The 19,630-nt window shown below is 54.7% G+C and overlaps 2 protein-coding genes across 2 annotated transcripts in view; both read left to right on the forward strand.

Annotated features, from left to right (window-relative positions):
* The first annotated feature begins 3,884 nt into the window (after positions 1-3,884).
* On the forward strand, positions 3,885-13,347 carry BLACAT1 (BLACAT1 overlapping LEMD1 locus). Its single transcript, XM_079107460.1, has 2 exons — positions 3,885-3,964; positions 12,406-13,347. The coding sequence occupies exon 2, from the start codon at positions 12,444-12,446 to the stop codon at positions 12,543-12,545; it is 102 nt and encodes a 33-aa protein (XP_078963586.1). The 5' UTR covers positions 3,885-3,964; positions 12,406-12,443; the 3' UTR covers positions 12,546-13,347.
* LEMD1 (LEM domain containing 1) overlaps positions 5,511-19,630 on the forward strand; it is a 59,598-nt gene continuing 45,478 nt past the window's right edge. The window contains exons 1-2 of the mRNA XM_079107459.1: positions 5,511-8,498; positions 8,721-9,542. The gene's annotated coding sequence lies outside the window, so the exon portion shown is untranslated. The remainder of the gene's footprint in view (positions 8,499-8,720; positions 9,543-19,630) is intronic.

Genomic DNA, 19,630 nt, shown 5'->3' on the forward strand with positions numbered 1-19,630 from the left:
GGCCTGCTGCCCCCTGGACTTCCTGCTTGGTGACTGTGCCTTACACAGTGTCCTGTTGGTACATGCTCAGTGCATGCTTGCTGAATGAGTTGCTGTCCCCGCACACCTTGGTACCCTTCATCTCTGCCTGCCTCCTCTGAGAGGTATTCCAGGGCCTTGAGAGAGCATAGCTCTGCAGTTGTTGGACTGAGCAGGCATGGGAACATTTTGATATTCATGAATTGCTCAGGTTGAAATGCATGTGAATGTGCCCATGACCCATTACTGTGTTTTTCCTTAACAGTATGACTGAGAGGTAAAGCTGTGGCCAGGGTCCTGAATTCAGGGGCACAGTTCCCTGTGCTCTTCTCCTATAGCCCAGCCTTTGCCTTTGTTGATCTCTTTCCTCTAGGTCTAAGTTTATAGCCTGAGGACATCACCAGGCCCTCTCCTCCTCTCCCCTAGGTGCCCAGGGACCCTATCAGGCTCCCTGTTTACCTGGGAAGGCTCAGAACTGAGGCTCCTGGGACAATTGGAGAAAGCCTCTGAGAAAAAGAAAATTCATGCCTGACCTCTCTGTGCTTTCCTGCCCAATGGAGCAGCACCCACTCCACCCTTAATGGGGTTCCTGAGCTGTACCCGCTTTGGAGTAGAGATGGTGCTGGGGAACCGTGGGGACTCAGCTACCTAGTATCTAGAAAGAAGGAGGTTAGCCTGTCCTGGGAGTAAACACTTCTGGTCTGGTTCAGGTCTAAAGGACAGTATATATGGGAGCCTGCCAGATCCTTCTGGATCTAGTCTTCTGGATCAGTTCTCGACCAGGTACTATACCCACAGATTCATCCCAAACACTGCTCCAGAGACCTTTTGAAGGCAGATGCAGCAGAATCAAGTCCCCCGAGGCGCCTTTGAACTTTCATTTGTGCCCCCCACTCCCATTCCACAACCTGTTTCTGCTCAGGGACCCTCTTCCCTGAGAGCACAGGCCCAGGGGAACTCTAAGCACACCCCATGCCTGAAATATGGGAGCCAAGGATCTCTTTCCCTTGCTTCCAGGCTTCATCTGCCTGCCATTCATTCTTCCCCCGCTCTCCCCAGCAAATCTGAACCTGTGTTCTTCAGCCAACATCCTTGGAATAATGTGATGTGCTTCCGCATTCATCTCCCCTGGGTTGGAGTATGGGATGGTGAGAGAGAGTGTCTCCTACAGGATGTCTTCCTAATGTCCAGCTTCCCTGCCACTGGGAGCAGAGGCAGGTTTGCTGGGCTACAAGTCCCCCAAAGGATACATAAGTCTGAAAAGCTTTGAGAGAAGTCAGTTCCAAAGTAGACTCACAAATTTTGGTAGAACCTTAGGTTTGATCAGGATAACTTCTTTCCAGATGAAAGACTTCCTACTACACAAACATCCTATTTATTGAGCTCTGACTGTGTGTCTGGCATGGGTCTGAGGAATGGTTGTGCACCTGGGCTTGGTTGCCTCTGGGGGCAGAGAGCCCACTGACTCCTATTGGAGCAGTGCTAGTTCTTCTCCAGTCCTTCCTGGGTGGAGCCCAGGATGCCCACTGACCCTTCCCCCTTTGGCCTTCTCTCCTATTGAGGACTAATGGCTCACTAGACCACCCCCAGTGGGCTCCCCTGGCTTAGCCTCCTCTGGAACATCTCCAACCCCAGATGTCGGCTGAGGTTCAGGGAGTGATGGGACTGGTGCTCCCCGAAAAGCCAGAGTTCTGCTGTGAAACAGGCTTCGGTTTCCAGGCTGGGCCTGGTGCTCCAGTCTGTGCTTGTGGGATGAAGGGGTTTGTTCCTTGGGGAGGAAGGGCACACCTACCGGCCCTCAGTGTCTGCTCCCCAGCCAGGCCACCACTGCCAGATCTCTCCTGCACTCCTCTCTGCTCCCCCAGTTCTCCCCAGGTTCCCTCTCAGCCCCCCACATTCTCTTTGTCAGGATTCTGCTGCCCTCTCCTCTAAGAACAAAAATGCCCGCCCCCATGTGCTCGCCTCGCAAGCACAAGGCCCTGGGTTCAATCCCCAGCACTGCAAAAAAAAAAAAAAAAAATCAAAAGAAAAATAATGCCCACCCCAGCAAGCCAGAGCCTGAGTCTCAGTTTTCTCATCCACCAAATGGGAATAACCATCGTGTTTGCTTTACTGAGCGATTGTACTTGATAGACACTCAAAAACAAGCTCCTTTTCCTCTGCGCTCTTCCTTTTACCCCATAGAACTTCTCTGACATTTCTGTTACCTCTTTCCCTTTTTTCAACAATTTCTCTTGGCATCTCTGTTCTGTCTCTCCACGTTCTGCGCCCATCCCTTGTCTCCCACCTCCTTTCACTCCCTCCTGGTCGCCCCCAGCCCACCCTCCACCAGCTCCTGCCACAGACCTCAGGGCCCAGGCTGTGCTGACAAGGGCAGGGCAGGGCAGGGCAGACAGGGCCGGCTGGGCTGGGCTGGGCTGGGCTGGGCTACGCTGGTGGTGCTCTCCAGTTTTCATTAGAGGCCCAAGAATGTGTGGAGTCATGAGGGACAATGAAAGCCAGCAGGAGGAAGAATGGGGCCTCTGTCAGGGCAGGAGAAGTCTCCTGCATCCTGGGCCCAGCCGAATGGGAGTACCTGAGGGCCAGGGAGGGGTAGAAACTCAGGGCTGCTGGTGCTGGGCCTGGGGTTGGCAGCAAGGCTCTTTGGAGTCAGCCACCATGGAAATTCTTAGCATCTATTGGCATTTCTGGGGAGAGCTTAGACCTTGGGATCCCGGGAGACAGGCACAGGGAAGCCAGAGAATGTTCCAAGGGTCCTGTGAGGTGGCCTTTACATACAGAGGATGCTCCTCAGTCTGCTTGGGCTGCCTTGGCCCCAGCTTCTACCACCAGCTGAGCTGCAGAGGCTTGGGGGTGGCCACAGAGCGAAAGCAGGAGTGGGGATGGCACCAGCCTTAGAAGGGCGAGGCCTCTTACTGCCTAGGGTGCAGGGAAAGCAGGTCCCAGGTTGGAGGAGGCAGGCTCTTCCTGGGACTAAGGAGTTGAGGCCCAATTGACCTGCCTGTCTCCTCATTCCAGGTTAGGTTCAGTCAGGGCGGCCTGAGATCTAATGGCTATCACCACCATCCCGGCCCCACCAAACCTCTGTCCCCAGAAACACCTTACGGAGTGTATCCCCACTTGCAGAAGGAGGCTTGTCAGGTGGGCGGGGTCTGGCCAGCGGTCCAAGGCTTTTCATGTGTCCAGGGACCAGAAGCCTGGACAGACTATAGCCAGGAATGTGAGGGAAGGACAAGGTGAGGGTGGGTTGAAGGGGCCAGACTGGAGATGTCTGAGAATGGAAACAGGACAGCCCACTGCCGACCTTGCCCTCCCGGAGAAGGGGTGTGGGGGCATGGGAGGGGAGAGCCAGGGCTGTGGAGATAGAGAAGGGGGGTCAGGCGGGAGGGAGAGGGGGCCTGCAGGGAGCTGCGTCAGGTCTCCTGCCAAAAATTAAACCATAAAAAAGCTGGAGGGGAGCGGCAGGGGAAGGAAGGAGAGAAAGGAGATGGGGAGGGAGGGAGGGGCCCAAACAGCCCCTCCACACCAATAGCCCGGCAGGGGGACGTGAGTAACACAGGCTGGTTCAGAGGGAGTGAGATCAAAAGCGAGTAGATACAAGAGGTTTGTGCTTCACCGACCAGACAGCCAGAGGCTCAATGAGACCTTTGTTACCCAGGCCCAAGTCAGGGTTGAAGGAATACCTGACTGCCCCCGCCTGCCGGTGCCCCGCCCCCACTGTCCACAGGGCTGGGGGAGGGGCGGGTCACTAGTGAGTCAAGTTGAGTTGGGCACAGCCCGGGCCTGGCCAGCGGTGGGCGGGAGGAGGGAGGAGGCCTGCCCTCACTGGGGCGTGGAGCTTCTGGGGGTGAGTGGAGGAGTGAGTGGCTGCCTGGCAGGCAGGAAGTGGCTCTGCGGGATTGTGAGGGAGACTGCGAGGGAGAGGGGCCCTCGTTGGGTCCCCCAGGTGAGCAGCCCTTGGGATCCCAGTCCCTGGCCAGGGTGCCCTGGGAGGGGACTGAGGGCATTCTGCCTGGAGCTCATCGCTTTTTGCAGGTCTTGGGTCTGGGGTTCTGGGGGTTCATGAGAGGATAGGAAGGAGCCCAGGCTGCTGGGCGGGGGCTGATGACCCAGAGTTCAGGTGGGAAGCTGAGCAGGGCCTACTTGACCCTTAAGGTTGGGTAGGTCTGGGGGTGTGTGCAGTGATGGCGGGTGTGGGAATCCAGTAAGAGGAGGGTTGCCCCAGCCGGCCTCCTGCAGAGGACCAGGGAGTCTGCCCTGAGCCTGGGGGTGGGACCAAAGTCGGGGTGGCAGCTGCTGTGTGTTCTGACCTGAGCCTGAGGCCTCTACCCTCCTGCTGGAGGGTCAAGGCTGTGCCTGGAGGTCTGAGTCCCCTGAGGCTTTCCAGAACCTGGGCGTGCAGGAGTCTTTGGCGGCCCACTCCTCCAAGGCCGATGCCCACAGCGAACCCCTCGTGGGAGAGGGGAGAGGAAATGGAACTTGTGTTTGGGACATACCTTTCCCAGGGTCCTAAGACCTTGGTGTCCCCCAATTCAGCTCTTCACCCTAGCCTGGGGTTGCCTGTGCTAACCATTGAATCCTGCTCACCAGAGTGGCAGCACACAGACCCCTCTCAAAAAGCAGTGTCTGGGGTCAGCTCAAAGCTGGCTGTCCCAGGTGGTGGGCATTTAAACCTGGCCCTTTTCCTGCCTCCAGAGAGGTCCAACTAGGTCTGAGGTCTTCCTAGAATAGGAATATGTCTCGCTAGAATAGGTGCATTTGGTGTTTGTATGTCCTAGTCTGGGGTAGTGTGAGCCCCTGGGAGGGGGTTCAAGACACTTGTTCCCCCTCTAAAGAGAAGGCAGGTCCTTGTCTTTGCGTTCCTTTGTCCAGACCCTCCTTTGCCACTCTGCTTCCTGTGCTGGGCTGGAAAGGGTTAAGTTTTGTAAAGAGCGAGCCTACTATGGGGCCTCTCTCAGGCCCTGGCCGGCCAGCCTTGAAAAGATCCAAGATCCGGCCTTATTCGTTTGGGGAGGGGGTAGTTAGGGACCCTGGGAGGGGGCTGGAAACTAATTAAGGGAATTCGAGGAGGTCCTTTATGGCCAGGAAGCCACCCCTCCTCATACCCGGAGTGAGGGCCATTGTGTGGGGCCTTTGCCGGGCAAGAACTGGAAACTCATTACTGGGTTGGCTTTAGTGTTCTTGGGGCCAGGCAGGTGGTGGGGGGTGGTGGGAGAATGTAACCTGGGGGGCCCAGGACTTCTGGGAGGCAGTGCGGGTGGGTCTGGGGTGGAGGAGGGTGGGAAGGGAGTCGGTGGGGCTCCCCAGGTGCCCCCAGCTTCCTGCTTCTTTTTGACATTCCTGTTGCTGAACCCCTCAGCTCTGCTGTGGCCTATGGCTTTTCATTCCTATGTGATTGCTGTTCCAAACTCATGTAGGGCTAAAAGCCATGGGCTACAGTGAGGGGCGAGCTCCTCCTGCGGCAGCTGCGTCTCCCCACAGGACCAGCCACAGAGTGGGCGCCAGGATATCTGCTTGGGGGAGGGCACTGCAGGGGATTTAGTAACCTTGGGTCTGGGGCTAGGCTGTGTGTCCTTGGCCAAGTCACTTCCCCTTTCGGGACCTGGACCGTCACTCTGAAATGAAGAGACCGGGCTAGTGATTCCAAGAGGAAAGGAAGGAGCTGTTCGTGTGTGCTGAGGTCTTGCTGAGGTGTTGGGTTCCCCTTGCCAAGTTCCTGAGTCCTTGTTTGGGCTCAGAGGTTCGGGGCCTGGAGTCTGGCGCTGAGCCACCAGGACTTGAGCCTTTCGTCAGTGCCTCCAAGACAGCCTGTGTCACTCAGCGTCACTCCCTCCGTTCTCTGCTCAACTCTGAATCCTCAGCCTTTTATGTCAGGAGACCTGGGGACTGCTTGATGACTGAAACAGGAGGAAGTGAACCAGGAAGGCTGCACCTCCCTAGGGACAGCAAGTCGTAGTCTGGGTTCCCTGCCTTCCCTTCTCCCCTCCTGCCAGTTGCTCAGCCTCCTGGCTCCCTCCCTGTGCCTACTTCCATTCCCACCCTGTTTAAGTCTCCCATCTTGGGAGACTCCCAACAGATGGAAATAAAACTGGCAGTCTGGCTGCAATGGCAGGGGAATCACCCCTCCTCCTGTAGTGCCCCCGCCCTACCCCCCTCGCTGGTCCAGCCCCAGTCTACTTAAGACAGACCACTGAAGAAACAGAATGCTATGTTTGGTGTTGATCAAAAGCCAAGTTATTTATAATGCCTGGAGCCCTTAATTTCCCCCATCGACATTTATCAAGGGCCTCTGATGTACCATGATTCTAACCATCTTCCCTGTACCATTCATTTCATTCCTAAGACAGTCCCACCTATTATTAGCCCATTTCCCTCCCAGGAGAGCTGGGAAACGGGCCCACATGCATATGGCTAGTAAAGGGCAGAACTGGGACATGAACCCAGCTTTTCTGGTGCTGGAACCCACACCTTGGCCACATCATGCTGGATGCTGGGAAAGGCGACACCTGCATGGGAAGTACTTTCGGAACCCTGGGCCGTGCTGTGCTCACTGGGGCTGCTTCTCACCCAGGTCTCTATTGGATGCATGTGCACAAATTGCCCCTGAGCCTGGCTCCAGTCACCCTCTGTCCATCGCTGGTTTTCTTTTTCCAGCAGGAGCAGAGGATGAAAATGGAAAACAATAACCCAGGCAAAGAGAAAACCCAAGCCAGCTGGGTTTTGGCTGGGGCCAATCCAGGCTAATTCCCCTCCTGTCCCAGCTTAGATGGTGAAAGGGAACAGGGATGAGAATTTGCCCGGGTTTTTGCTTCTCTCTGGGTTCTTTCACCCAGAAATCAGACATGGCCAGCCCCTGCTCCAACGTCCTTCATTGTCCCACTCCCCCAGGCTCCAAATGAGCTTGTCTTATTTCCTACACGGCTCTGAGAACCTCCTGGTCTGCTTCCCTGAGCTCCCAGTCTCGTAACTGGGAAGACAATGGAGCAGTGCCCCCTTTCAGTCCCCTGCCAGGGGCCCTTCCTGAGAATTCTGTTGTACAGTTTGCCCTGAAAGCCTCAGGACAGAGAAGGGGACAAGTGAGCAGTTTCAAAGGTTGTACCTCCAGCGAAGCACAGCACTCAGCAGGGACTGAGTAAGTATTAGTGAAAGGAATTGTGAACTGGGAGAAAGGAGGTGAGGTAAAAGAAGTCATTTGCCATAAACATGCAGAACAGGCCTACAGCTCACAGCTCCCCAGATGGTCTCACCTTTGCTGGGATTGGGCCTGGGGGCCTCTGGGGTTCCAAAGTTGAGTCTCTTTTCCATCCTTTGTGTCTTGGCCACCACCACTGGGGCGGGCCTGGAGAAGATATGCAATTATACATTTCACATAGTCGTTGGGTTGCCCTGAATAGGCAAGCTGGCCTCGTGCCCTCTCTCCCTGAGGATTCACAGATCAGAGGGCTGCGTCTGTCCTGTCCCCTGCCTGCAAAAAGCTGCAACAGAAAAATTCTGAGCAATCGAAGCCTCTGCAGTCCTCAGATAGACCCAGCAGAAGGCCTCCCTTGGGAGAGCAGGCCCCTGTTTAACCGCGCTGAGATTCAGGCGAATCTCTCTGGTGGTATTTGTCCCATTTTTGGGTGGAAATGGAGTTTGACTGCTAAACCCAACTTCTTTTTAAATGCAAAGACTATTGAAAAGATCTCTGTCCCCATCTTCAGAAGGAGGTGGCACTGAAGTTTTACTCCTGGGGACCTCTTCTGGCAGCGGTAGTCCGGGCCTCCAGATTCCTAAGCTGCCACTGTCTGTCACGTTGAAGCCCCTTCTTTTTCCTGTCACACTTACAGTGACTTCGAGGTTGGGCCAGCCTCTACCAAACCCTGGATGCAGGGCACAAGGCCCTCTCAGCTCCCAGCTACAGTGGCTACTGAAAAATGTCTGGCTGCCCTTGTAGTTTTGGGGGAGAGGTGCTTTTGTTCTTTCTGCCTTTTTCCCATAGACTGGCGAGGAGGGCTGACCTTGGCAAGCTAGGGACTGTGGCCTCTGAAGGCCACACAAGGCATTGAGGGCTTGGCTCCTGATTCCAGGGTGCTCAGTCTCCAGCAAGCCAAGAAGGAGTTAACTCCATTCAAGGACTCAGGATTCTCCCAGAATGTGGAGGCCGGTGCCCAGCTTTGCTCTGCCAACTCTGGGAAGAAGTCCTGGGATCTGTAGTTTGTGCCACCACCCACCCCTGGCCTGCCTGTTTATCAACACAGTCTTGTAGACTACAGTTCCCAGAAACCTGCAGAGGCTAGGCTTTGGGGGAAGGGGTGGGGTGTGAGGCTCAGTGAAGGCAGGCGAGGAGAGGGAGGAGGTGGGGAGAGAACCCAGTTCACCCCCTTCCTTTTTAATTCTTTCTCCTGGTGTGTCTGCTCCACCGCCCGAGCTAATCCCCCAAATCCGGTCTCCTAAGCCGCAGCTGCTTCCCTTCGCAGTGATGAATGGCTCGGGGAGGGAAGGTGAATTCATATTTTAATTACTGAGGCGCGGTGCTCTGGGTGCAGGGGAGGGGGCGGAGGGCTCAGCATTGTTCCAGAGGCACTGAGGGCGCCCCTCCCTGGGTCACTTCTCTCCTGCCCTTTACCTGGGGTGGGGGGGGAGGGAGGATGTCCTGCTGGAAGCTCTGCTTCTTCAGCCTGAAGGGATGGGGGTGGAGGGACAATTTCCCTCTCATTTGTCAGAGGATCCCTGGCGTGTCCCAACACTTGTGAATCTCTTCCACCCTCCTACCCCCACTGCCACCCACTTGGATGGAGGACATTGCCAAAATTCGAGACATGGAGGATGGAGGAGCTGAAGGTCTGCGAGCCCCGGAGCCCTGTCTTTGGAGTGTCTTCTTGGTTCTTGCTCGGCTCCAGCTGTCGCCCACCCAGGGCCTTATTTTAGTCCGAGGTGCTAGAATTAGAGGACCCCTGGGGATGTGGCAGGGAGAGGTGCAGGTGAGGGGCCGAGGGACTGTATGAGCAGGGACTCTGGGGAACCTCCAGTGGGGACAGAGGATGGATGCTCTGTGGCTTGGCATGTCTTCTGCTGGGCTCCCACAGAGCCGGCCGGACCCAGGAGCATCTATGCCCTCAGACCCCAGACCATCTTGGACCCACGCTGGGGAAAAGCCAGCGAGGAGGATGCAGAAGGAGCCAGGGCCAAGAGCTTGCAGTCAGCGAGGCCAGCTGAGGGATGGTGGGAGGCTGGTCCAGTGTCCACTGCCCCCTTCTGGCCCTGGGTTTCCAGGGACTGTTTTCCATTCCTCAGCCCCTCCCGGACGTGGACAGGGACGTGGAGGGTGGGAGGGGAGCTCCCAGCAGGAGTGCAGATGAGTGGGGAGTGTTCTCGAGGCTAGAAGAGGAGGGTCATCAGGACCTGACTTCTCCAGGGAGCCTCCAGCTGGTGCTGGAGCACGCTGCCAAGTGAGCGGGACAAAGGCAGAGAAGGGAGCGGACAGAAGCCCTTCCCCGGGCAAAGCAGAGAGGCAGAGACCACAGCCCTGGCCAAGGGCTCCCCAGGTACTTGTCGGTGGGGCTTCTGAGGGGGGAAGGGGGGGGCCTGCAGCAGGCAGGGACACAGATGTGAGATGGGAGTCTCTGTCCATGGGTCCCCTCTTCAGGGGCTAGCCTGGCCAACTTTGCCAATGACAGAACCCAGGTTGCCCCTCGGGCTTGGAGCGGGGTGCAGTGAGGCCCCTGGCAGGCCTGGTGGAGAAGTGGGAGCATTTGAGATTCAAGGTCTGGGCAAAAGCACCAGGCCCTCTGGTAACGTGCTCTGGCTTGGGGAACAAGGACCCAGAATCCCACTGAGGCAGCCAGCCTCTGACTCCTCCCCGGAGCCGCGTTGCAGCCCTCGGCCAGGCTGCTGGGGGGCTTCCCTAGCTCTTTCCCTTTGATATGTAGTAGACCTCCCCAGTCTTCCTTACAGGGTGGGCTGAGCCAAGCGCTCAGGAGTCTCATCCTCTCTAAAGGACCTCAGGAATGAGCAGTCGCTTAAGGAGGTATATTTTACTGTTTGAAGAAAGAGCAGGCATTGGAGGAGAAGCAGGACCAGAGACCCAGCTCTGCACCCAGAGCTGGGGGGCGGGGCATTGATGGTCAAAGCTATTTGCCAGGCTGAGTTTAGATGATGTGAGTTCCCTTGATCAGCTGTGTTATATTGTGAGTTGCTCTCCATATATTTTTTCTGTAATCTTGGGAATATTTTGTTGACAAAGTCCTTGACATACACCTCTGGCACGGAAGTGTGTGCATTACAATTACTGATGACAAGGGAAGCCGCCTGCTCTCTCCCTTCTTCCTGCTCAGGTTAGGATTCCCAATGCCCTTCTAGTCCCTTAGGTTTAGGGTCTGAATGTTAACCTCAAATAACCTCATGATACACTGAAATGAGGAAATACAGGCCCAGAGAGGTACAGCTACTTGCTCGGGGTGACACAGCATGCCAACGTCAGAACCAAGAATAGAACCTAGGCCACCTAAGCCCCAGCTTGGATCGCTGTCTCTCTAGGTTTGTCAAGGGAGGGATCCAGAGATAGCTGCGGCAGTAGATGAATCTAGAAATATTGTAGTTGTGTCTCGGCTTTCTCTATATATATCCCAGAGATTGCTCTCTGCTCACTATATATACTCTACCAGAGTGGGTGTGTAAATGGTGCTAGAAAGCAGGTTATTAAATAACAGCCTACCTACCCATGCTGACTCAAGCTGGGCCTCCTGCCCACCCAGCTGGCCATTGGAAATGCATTGCACCTATTAATTACAGCTATTAGCTGTATTACGAGGATGCTGAGAGGGGAAGGGAGGGAGGGGAAAATCCTGACAGGACCCAGCTCCACAGCAGGCACTGTGCTTGGTGGAGGGCTGTTCTGCCTGGAGAAACCGAGGAAGTTGGCCAAAGGGGCAAGGTTGACCCGACCTGGGGAAGTGTCCAGACGGCAGCCACCTGGGCCTGGCCAGGTTTCTCAGGAACAGTGGAGCCACTTTGCATGTGTGCCTTGAATTTGGAGCCAGGACATCCCATGCAATTGCTGCTGGTGAAGGGAGGTCCCTCCTGCATCCTCATGCCAGCCCCTCTGGGAGGGCCCCTTTGAGCCTTGCTCACCCACGTGCTCCCAGCGTTCTTCCTAGAGAGAGAAGAGACTCCCAGCAGACCCAGAATGCCATGCGGGAGCCCCCACTGACCTGCCTGAGCTGGCTACTCTGCTCCCTCCACAGGAGGCTCTGCACTGAATGGGCAGAGAGGTGAGCTGCAGGAACCTGAGTGCCCGTGTGGAGAAGGGCGCCCTCAAGGACTGAACTGACCTCCGGTCCCCAGCTAGGCGCTTGCAGATAACAGAGTGGCCCCTGCCTGGCTCCTATGCTGAGCACCAGGTCAGCCAGAGGTAGAGCCCAGAGTGCCCAACTGGGGCAAGTCCAGCCTCAGCCTCTACTGCAGACTGACTTTTTTTTTTTTTTTTTTTTTTTTGGTACCAGGGGTTGAATCAGGAGCGCTTAACCACTGAACCACATCCCCAGCCCTTTTTTAAAATTTTTATTTAGAGACAGAGTCTCACTGAGTTGCTGAGGGCCTAAGTTGCTGAGGCTGGCTTTGAACTGGCCATCCTGCTGCCTCAGCCTCCTGAGCTGCTGGGATGACAGGTGTGCACCACTGTGCCTGCCTCAGACTGACTTTTGGACTAGGGAGGAAATGAGGTCTTTCCCTTTTGTCTCTAACTCCCAACCCCTTTGCCCAACATAGGTCCTAAATAAAACAGTCTGTTGGCTAAAAGAACTGGCTTTGCTGTCTGTTCTCTGCATGGCGAGCTTGGGGGTGCATGTTACTCTAGGCAGTGAAAGGACGTGTGTTATGTTTCCTATCGATTTCCCTAAGGGTGTCAGACAGCTTGGGGTTGTTAAGGAAGGGAGGAGTCCATGACTCAGTTCCAGGCGACAAAGTAGAATCTGTGCTGGATGACAGAGTGAATTCAAGCTCCACAAAGTCCCACATTTGGATCATCGGATGTGCAACCTAAAGGAGCAAGCAGACCCCTGCCCACCATGAACCTGTGTGAGATGGCACAAGCCAGAGCTTACTTTGAGCCAGCTGTTTCCTGTTGCACGACAGTTGTGTGGTGATGAGGTGAGGCAGAGGGTGGGGACAGCGGGAGTAGCTGGGCTCTCTCAGGTGATGTCAACTCCATGTGCATAAGGAAACGTAGCTGTTTCAGAGAGGCAGTAATTTGGTGGCATGACGCTCCCCTAGCTGGTATGAGAGGGGGCCGGGCCAGGCTGGGCAACCTCTGCGAGTCTGGAGTCCCGAGGGTTCTGGGATCATTAACCCCGGCTTGCTTCTTTCTTCCTGCCTTTCTCCTGCCCCTTTTCCCTGCTGCCTTCCCTACAGATCTTCTCTGGTGAGTGTCCCCCAGCCTGGCCCAGGGCATGCCCCAGTTCACTTTCGCCTGCTTCTGTGGCCTCCATGGCTTCTGCAAGATGAAGAGGAAGAAGGAGGACGTTCACAGAGAGCGGGAAACAGCGGTGTGAGCAGAACCAGGGCCTCTAGCAGGTTCCAGGCTGAGGCTGCCCACCCACTCCTGCTGAGGTTCGGAGCAGGAAGCCATGTGTGCGTCTTCCATCTTCACTGAGCTGCTGCTCATCTCAGCCTGACTCTAACCTGAGGGCATCAGCCCCCTGAGTGCCTCCTGGGCCTCCTCATGCCCACACCCATTAGCTTCCAATCTTCAGACTTCCCCGGAGAGAGTGCCCCACTGAACAAAGGGATCGCAGGAACTTCCACTTCCTTACAGACACTGAGGAGCCCGGGGAGGCCAAGGAGTGGCGCTTCTCTTCTTCCCTGAGAGCTCCAGGGACTCTTCTCAGAATAACCCTGTGAGGGGCACTGCCTTGGATGAGGAGAGCTGTTGCTAAATAGGAAACTCCAGCAAAGAACCATCTAGCAGCCCTGACCCTGGTTGAGGGCTAAGGCTTGTCTGGTGTGTTGGAGGTATGAAATGACCACCTTCAAGTCCAGGACCTGGGGCTGCAGCATTGGTGGGAGATGAGTCTTTCTGGGCCCCCTCCCAGTGTCGTCCTGGGCCACATGGGCCAGGCCTGATGTGGAGAGCAGAGCTGGACACAGAGGCCAGGCAGCAGGTGACCCTGCTCTCCACCCAGCACCAGGCAGTCTTTCTGTGACTCTGATCCTAACCCACCCACTTCCATGAGGCCTGTGCCTCCCTGGCAGCAGCACAGATGTGGGGAGACCTGCCCCCCAGGCACTGATCCCCTTCTCAGGGACTGTCTACCAGGGCCAGACTGTGGGCCCCTTTCATTCCGCCTCCCTGCATCACCCTGCCTTTTCTTTCTGTTCTCAGGAGCACGGGGGATGCTTGCATGTGGTGCTTTTAGGGAAACTTGGGGTAGGGGAGTCTCTTGGACTGCCCTTGACTTTTCCCCTCATTTCCCCACCCCATCAACCTTCTGGCACAGTTTCTGCCACCCCTTCCTCCAGCTCCCCTTCCCCCAGCTCATTTCCGGGAGGTAGGATGCAACAGAAAACCCATTCTTTCCTCGCTCTTTCCCTCTCCCTCATTTTCCCCTCTCTCCCTCCCCTCATTTTGTCCCTGTGCCTGGACCTGGTACTGTAGGGGCACGGAGCTGAGCATGCCCGTGGCAGAGACCTTCAGCAGATTCCGCTGCTTTGGCAGGGCCTGCGGCCTTCTGCACAGGGGTGTCCAGCGCAGGACCGGTCACATCCCCAGCAGCATCCAGGGACAGAGTAGCCCGCCTGACAGATAAGCAGGTGGCCTGATAGGGGAGGTCAGGGCTTCAGGGCAGAAGGAGCGCTGCACTCCCCTCTCCTGGGGACGTGGGAGGACAGAGGCCTCTGCTGCTCCGCTCCAGGAACCCGGCAGCCTTGGCTTGCCCAGCCCACGCCCACACTCAGGGGCATTTCCTGGGCTTTGGGCAGATTTGGTGGGATCAAGGTTGTCTTGGTGAGGCCGGAGTGCAGCTTAAGAGTTCTTTCCTCTATCCTCCAACCCCCTCCTTTGCCCCTGCCTCCCAGTCCCAGCCTGAGACAATCTGTTATTTCCTTTTATATCCAAAGAATTATAAACAGAAGTTCTTCCCTCAAGGTAACAGCAAGATTCAGCAGTAAAGGCCAGTGGGGTCAAAAGGGACAGACGAAAACCTCCCTGGTTCTTTGTCCTCATGGTCAGAAGAGGCCTTGGGAGAGGCAGACATGGGCAGGAAAATTTTCAGGGGGCTAAGTTGATACAGAAGCCAGAAAGCCTACCCGAGAGCATGTGTCCTTAGCAGTGGCCCACGTGGCTGCAGCCCTGGAGTAACCACTCCTGCAGTGGAGGATGAAATCCTATCCCCAACACTGAGAGGTGTTGGGTGTTGTGTCCTAACCACATGGGCTCACCCAGAGGAAAGGTCAGGAGAGCAGAGAACATAGGCCTGGGGACAGGTAGCCAAGGGCAGCTCTCCCTGGGTGCACCTCAGTCCTTGGCCCAGATCGCAGCTGAAGGAGTTTGACCAGGAGCCCAGTCAGAGCTTCTTCCCCTAGGAGAACTTCCCACTGGATACCTTGGACCCCTGCTGTGGGAATACAGGTCGGGTCCCAAGGCCAAGGTATTCCCAGTGTGGGCCCAGCTGGCACCTGCCCGTAGCTATCCTTGACTTCCAAGCTGGTCAGGGCCAAAGCTGGAGCGGATGCTGAAGCTGAAATGACCTGAATCAGGCAGCAGTAACTCCTAGTAGCTGTCCCCTACACTGTTTTGTCCCTGTTGAATCCTCAGGGAAAGGGGGACTTTGATCTCTCCGCATCTTGGGGAGCAGTCTGGAAACCTGTTCCCACCTCTGTGCCCTTGGGTGAGCCCAGGACAGGTGCAATCCAAAAAGGCTGAAGTGGCCCAGTGTCCACATACTGTGGACCTCCGACTTCTCTGCCCTGTTCCTTCCAGGATGGACCTAACTGCATTGTTTCCTGCCCTGCCCTGAATCTCACTCCTTCCCAGAGGTTCAGTTGGATAATTTTCCCCTTTCATTTCAAATTCCCTCTATTCCCTGCCCAAGTGAAGGCCAATCCATGGTCCCTTCCCAGACTCCACTTGAAGTGGGGCCACTGAACTCTTAGGGTGAGGTGTGGGCACATGGGTAGATAGTTTCTCCAGAGGGGCTCAGGCCTCTTCCCCCTCCCCAGTACCGAAAATTAAGGCTAGAGTGCTCTACTGCAGAGCTGTATCCCAGCCCTTTCTATTTTTTATTTTTGAGACAGGGTCTTGCTAAGTTGTAGAGGCTGGCCTTGAACCTGTGATCCTCCTGCTTTAGCCTCCTGAGTAGCTGGGGTCCTCTTGTTCTTGCTGCAGGCACCAAGTGAGTCCTCCACAAAGAACGGGGGCGTTTAATGTTCCCCATCTCTAAAGGGGAAACTTCCCATGCCCAGCCCTCTGGTTGAGGTGTGTGCTGTTAAATGTAGGAAAAAACAAGTGTGAACAGTTCTTGGGGGCCTCTCGATTTGAGTATTGTCTGGAACCCTGGCCCATAAGCCCCAAGGGGCTTCTTGTCTTAAGTCAAATCCTTTATTAGGACGTCATTTCCTTCCCTACTCCCAGGGAAAGGCTTTTTGAATGTAGCCAATGGGTTCATAGAAATAAAAAGAGAGACTTCTTTTTAGGGGGAAAATAGCAATAATCTAACTGAACTTCTGGTGAGTCTGCACAGTGGGATACAGAGGGCCAGGAGCTGGGAGCCAGGTCTCCTGGGTTCCACTTCTTCTTGACATTAAATGATCCTGTGGTCTTAGTCTAGTCAGGCCTTGGTTCTGGGACACAGTTTTCTCAACTATAAAAGTGATTGATTACACTCATATCCTCTAAGTCCCCTCTGAGTCCAGAGTTTTGAAGGTTGGGAGCTGAGCATCAATGTGGCTCAGGGCCATGGAAGCAGAGGGGTTGCTGGGATCCTGTGCTCCAGTAGACACTCTCTGTGTGGAAAGCCAACGTGTGGGGAGGGTGGGCCAAGGTGATATGGCAGGTCCAAGAGATGTTGGGCAAGTGAGAGGGAAAGCGGAATCACCTGGAGCTTTTGCTAGAATGTACCCCCAGCAGGGGTCCAGGACTGCTCTCCTCCCTTCTACAGCCAGGTCCAAAGGAGTAAGTCTGCTGGCCTGAACTCTAACTGCAGGCACCCGGATTGTGCTCTTTCTTCTCTTTCCCTCCCTTCTTGCCTTCCTCTCTTCCTTCTCTCTCACCACCACCACCTACAGATGCTCGAGAGATTTAGAAGAGCTCTCCAGGGCCGTTCCCTCCCCCAGTTAGGTAACCCCGGGATTCCCTTTGCACAGCTGCTCACGTGCCCACCTCTAAGCTGATGGAACCATCCGTCTCGTCACTTGCCTTCTGCAAGGGGAAGTGCCTCAGGTTGGAATTTGCCCCATGTACAGACTGAATGTGCATTTCGCCCAGTGTCGGGCATGTGCCATGGGATGCGCTGCACTGGTGACGGTCTTTGGATGGACAGCCGCAGCGCCTAGTGCTCCTCTGCGGCTGGATTCAATCCACAGCAAATTGCTTCCGCTCTCCCAGTCTCCTCCGGAGAAGGAGGAGCCACGATTCTGCCTCTCTACCTCCCAGGAAGGCACACACTACAAGGGCCATTGTGTCAGATGTGTCCAGATATGACCTGAACTTTTGGAGACAGACTTGGTTCACAATCAGGCTGTCACCAGAGAAGAGAATCTTGGGAAGGCTGTGTCCAGTGGGCTCCTGGCAGGCTGGTCCACAAGAACCAAGAACCAGAATCTTTTCCCAAGGAGTGAACAAATGAACACTGTCCCTCTGACATCACCCCGCTCCCAGTACAAACAGCTCTCCAAGTCCAGATTGCTGAACAACTTAGGGCCAGAATGTCTGACTTGTCAGAGTGCATTCCCCAGACTCGGGCAGTCCACTGGGCCAGGGTTCTCTGGTCAGTCCTGCCTGGGACCCTTTCTGTAAATGCCCCCCGGGTCAGAACCATATCCCTGTTTTTCCATGGGGAGCCCAGGTAGTCAGACCACCCAGCAGGAGATTGAGGTGGGAGCTGCCCAGGCCATCCCTGGTGGAATTCTTAATGCTCAGGAAGAAATTCCAAATCCGGGAGCCCCCAAACCTGGGCAGTCTGGGCTCTGGCAGAAAGCCTCGGGGTCTGGAGTTCAAGGGTTTTCCTGGCGGGCTGCTGGGCTGTCTCCCAATCTGGGGCAGCCCTCTCTCTTCCCTTAGCTCATTCCAGTGTTCCATTTGAGGGGCGGAGGAAGGTGGGAGGGGGAGATGGCAGGACCCAGACAGATCCTCAGGACTCTCCCAGCCTCTGTTGCCATGGCAACGCTGCTATTTTTATCCCGTTGTTCATGATGCTCAAAGCTCTGACTTTCCGTTCCAGAGAGGCCAAGCTGCCTTCTGCCCTCATCTCTCTACACAGCACCTTCTCCCAGAGGCCCGAGGAAGGGAAGGAGTGATCCCACTCAGCCAGGGGGATCTGTTCGACAGGGGTTTGCCCCCGCACTGTTGAGCCTTTGGTTTACCTACCTGGTTTAGGCAACCAGTTCATGTTTTCTGGGCAATCAAAACCCCGTGGTCACCTGGGAAGCCACTGCAGAGGAACTAGGAAGAGCTGCCATTCAGGATGTTATTCCTACCTGACCATGACTGAGACTGCTGCCCTTCTGGGGAACATAAGACCTGGTTCTGAGGAATATCCTGTTGTTGTAAGCCAACCCCTGGTCTCCTACAAAGGAAAGGGAACTAAGTCTAGTTAATTCACAGTCAGATGTTTGCAGGGGCATCTAAATTCCACCAAAGAACCAGGACTTGGACAAATGACAAATGACTTCATGTCTTTGTTCAGTCTTTCTGGCCAAAACAGGACAGCATATATTCTCCAGACTGGAAAGCAGACTCCCCCTATTCAGTTCTGTTCCTCCAGGAGCTTAAGGTCCCCCTGCCCTATGCCAAGGTGCTGGGGATCAAACCCAGGGCCTTGCACATGCTAGGCAAGTGCTCTGTCAGTGAGCTACATCCCCAGCTTGAAGCTGTTGCTTTTTTGTGGTACTGGGGATTGAACCCATGGGTGCTCTACCACTGAGCTACATGCCCAGCTCTTTTTATTTTGCGACAAGGTCTAAGTTGCCCATGCTGGCCTTGAACTTATGATCCTTCTATCTCAGCCTCCCAAATTGGGAGGGTTACAGGCATGCATGACTGAGCCAGCCTTTTTTCTTTCTTTCTTTTAATGTGGTGCTGGGGATTGAACCCAGGACCTCATAGATGCTAGGCAAGAGCTCTACCACTGAGCCACATCCCCAGGATGGGCATGAGTTCTGTGGAAGCTCTTAAAGCCAGGACTTAATGAATGGAGTTCTTAGAGTTGTTCTTCCTCTCTCTTCTCCCTGGCCCACCATTTGGTCCTCTTCCTATGCCGCTATCTTCACTGCAGTGGCAGGAGACCCCTGAAAGTCAATGGTGCTAATGTTCCCCACCTATATACTTCTAAGTAGATCAGCGAGATTTGAACCCAGCATGTGGGGTGACTAAGTTGGGGGGTACATTATATGCACATCCTCAAGACCCTGGACACAGGTTGGGATCTTACCCCAGAGAGAGTATCTGTATCTTATTATCCCTGGCACTGACATTCTACCTCTGCTGAACTGACTCCTGGATGGTTGGTTTTCCTGGGGTGGCTGAGACCTATTTACTAAGCCTCTAATTGGTTTCATTTTAGCTCAAGTTGCATGGCTTCCTGATTCTGTGCACCTGGAGTAAGCACTTTTCTGGTCGCCACTGAAAAGCATGCGGGCAAACGCTGCTCTGTTAATTGCTGTAATAAACAGACTTTATTATATCCCTTTGCAGTAAATGAATTACGTGTCAGGGCGGATGGGGCATCCGTGTTTATTTCACACTGTAATACGTTGCAGCGGAAGCTAGACATGCTTCCACCAACTCTGCGGAGAGGAGGGAGAATGAGGCTGGGAAGAGGAGGGGGCACGAACCTAAAGTGAGGAGAACTCTAGAACTCTAACTCTGAGCCTCATTTGTACTGTTCCTAAATTGAGGGAAACTAGGCCTCCTGCCTCCTAGCATCTCAGATAAAGAGTGGGGTAGAAGCTGGCAGGGGCGGGAGTGGGTAAGGAGCAGGGAAGAGGTTTTGGGGACTGCAGCAGGATCATATACACTTCTGGGTGCCTTTATAAGAATAAAGACATTCACGAGGGCTTCACAGGACACAAGGGAATTTTCAGATTTACAAGAAGAGAAAGATGCAATAAGATGGCATAACATTAAGAACAAGAATTATATAATGGTCGGGTTTGGTGCCTGTAATCCAGCAGCTCGGGAGGCTGAGGCAGGAGGATTACAAGTTCAAAGCCAGCCTCAGCAACTCAGAGAGATCCTGTCTCTAAATAAAATATAAAAAGGGCTGGGGTTGTGACTCAGGAGTCAAGTGCCCTTGGGTTCAATTTGCAGTACCCAAAACAAAACACAAAAATTTTTTTAAATTATATAACGTGGTATGGACATTAAATATCAATAAAAATATTGAAAAAACAAGTTCTCTCAAAAGTGCGTTTGGGGGCTGGG

This window comes from Sciurus vulgaris, assembly GCF_902686455.1.
Source record: "Sciurus vulgaris genome assembly, chromosome: 12".
Taxonomy (NCBI): Eukaryota; Metazoa; Chordata; class Mammalia; order Rodentia; family Sciuridae; genus Sciurus; species Sciurus vulgaris.

Coding starts and splice junctions, on each gene's coding strand:
- BLACAT1 (XM_079107460.1), top strand. CDS start 12,444: ATGCCCCAGTTCACTTTCGCCTGCTTCTGTGGCCTCCATGGCTTCTGC.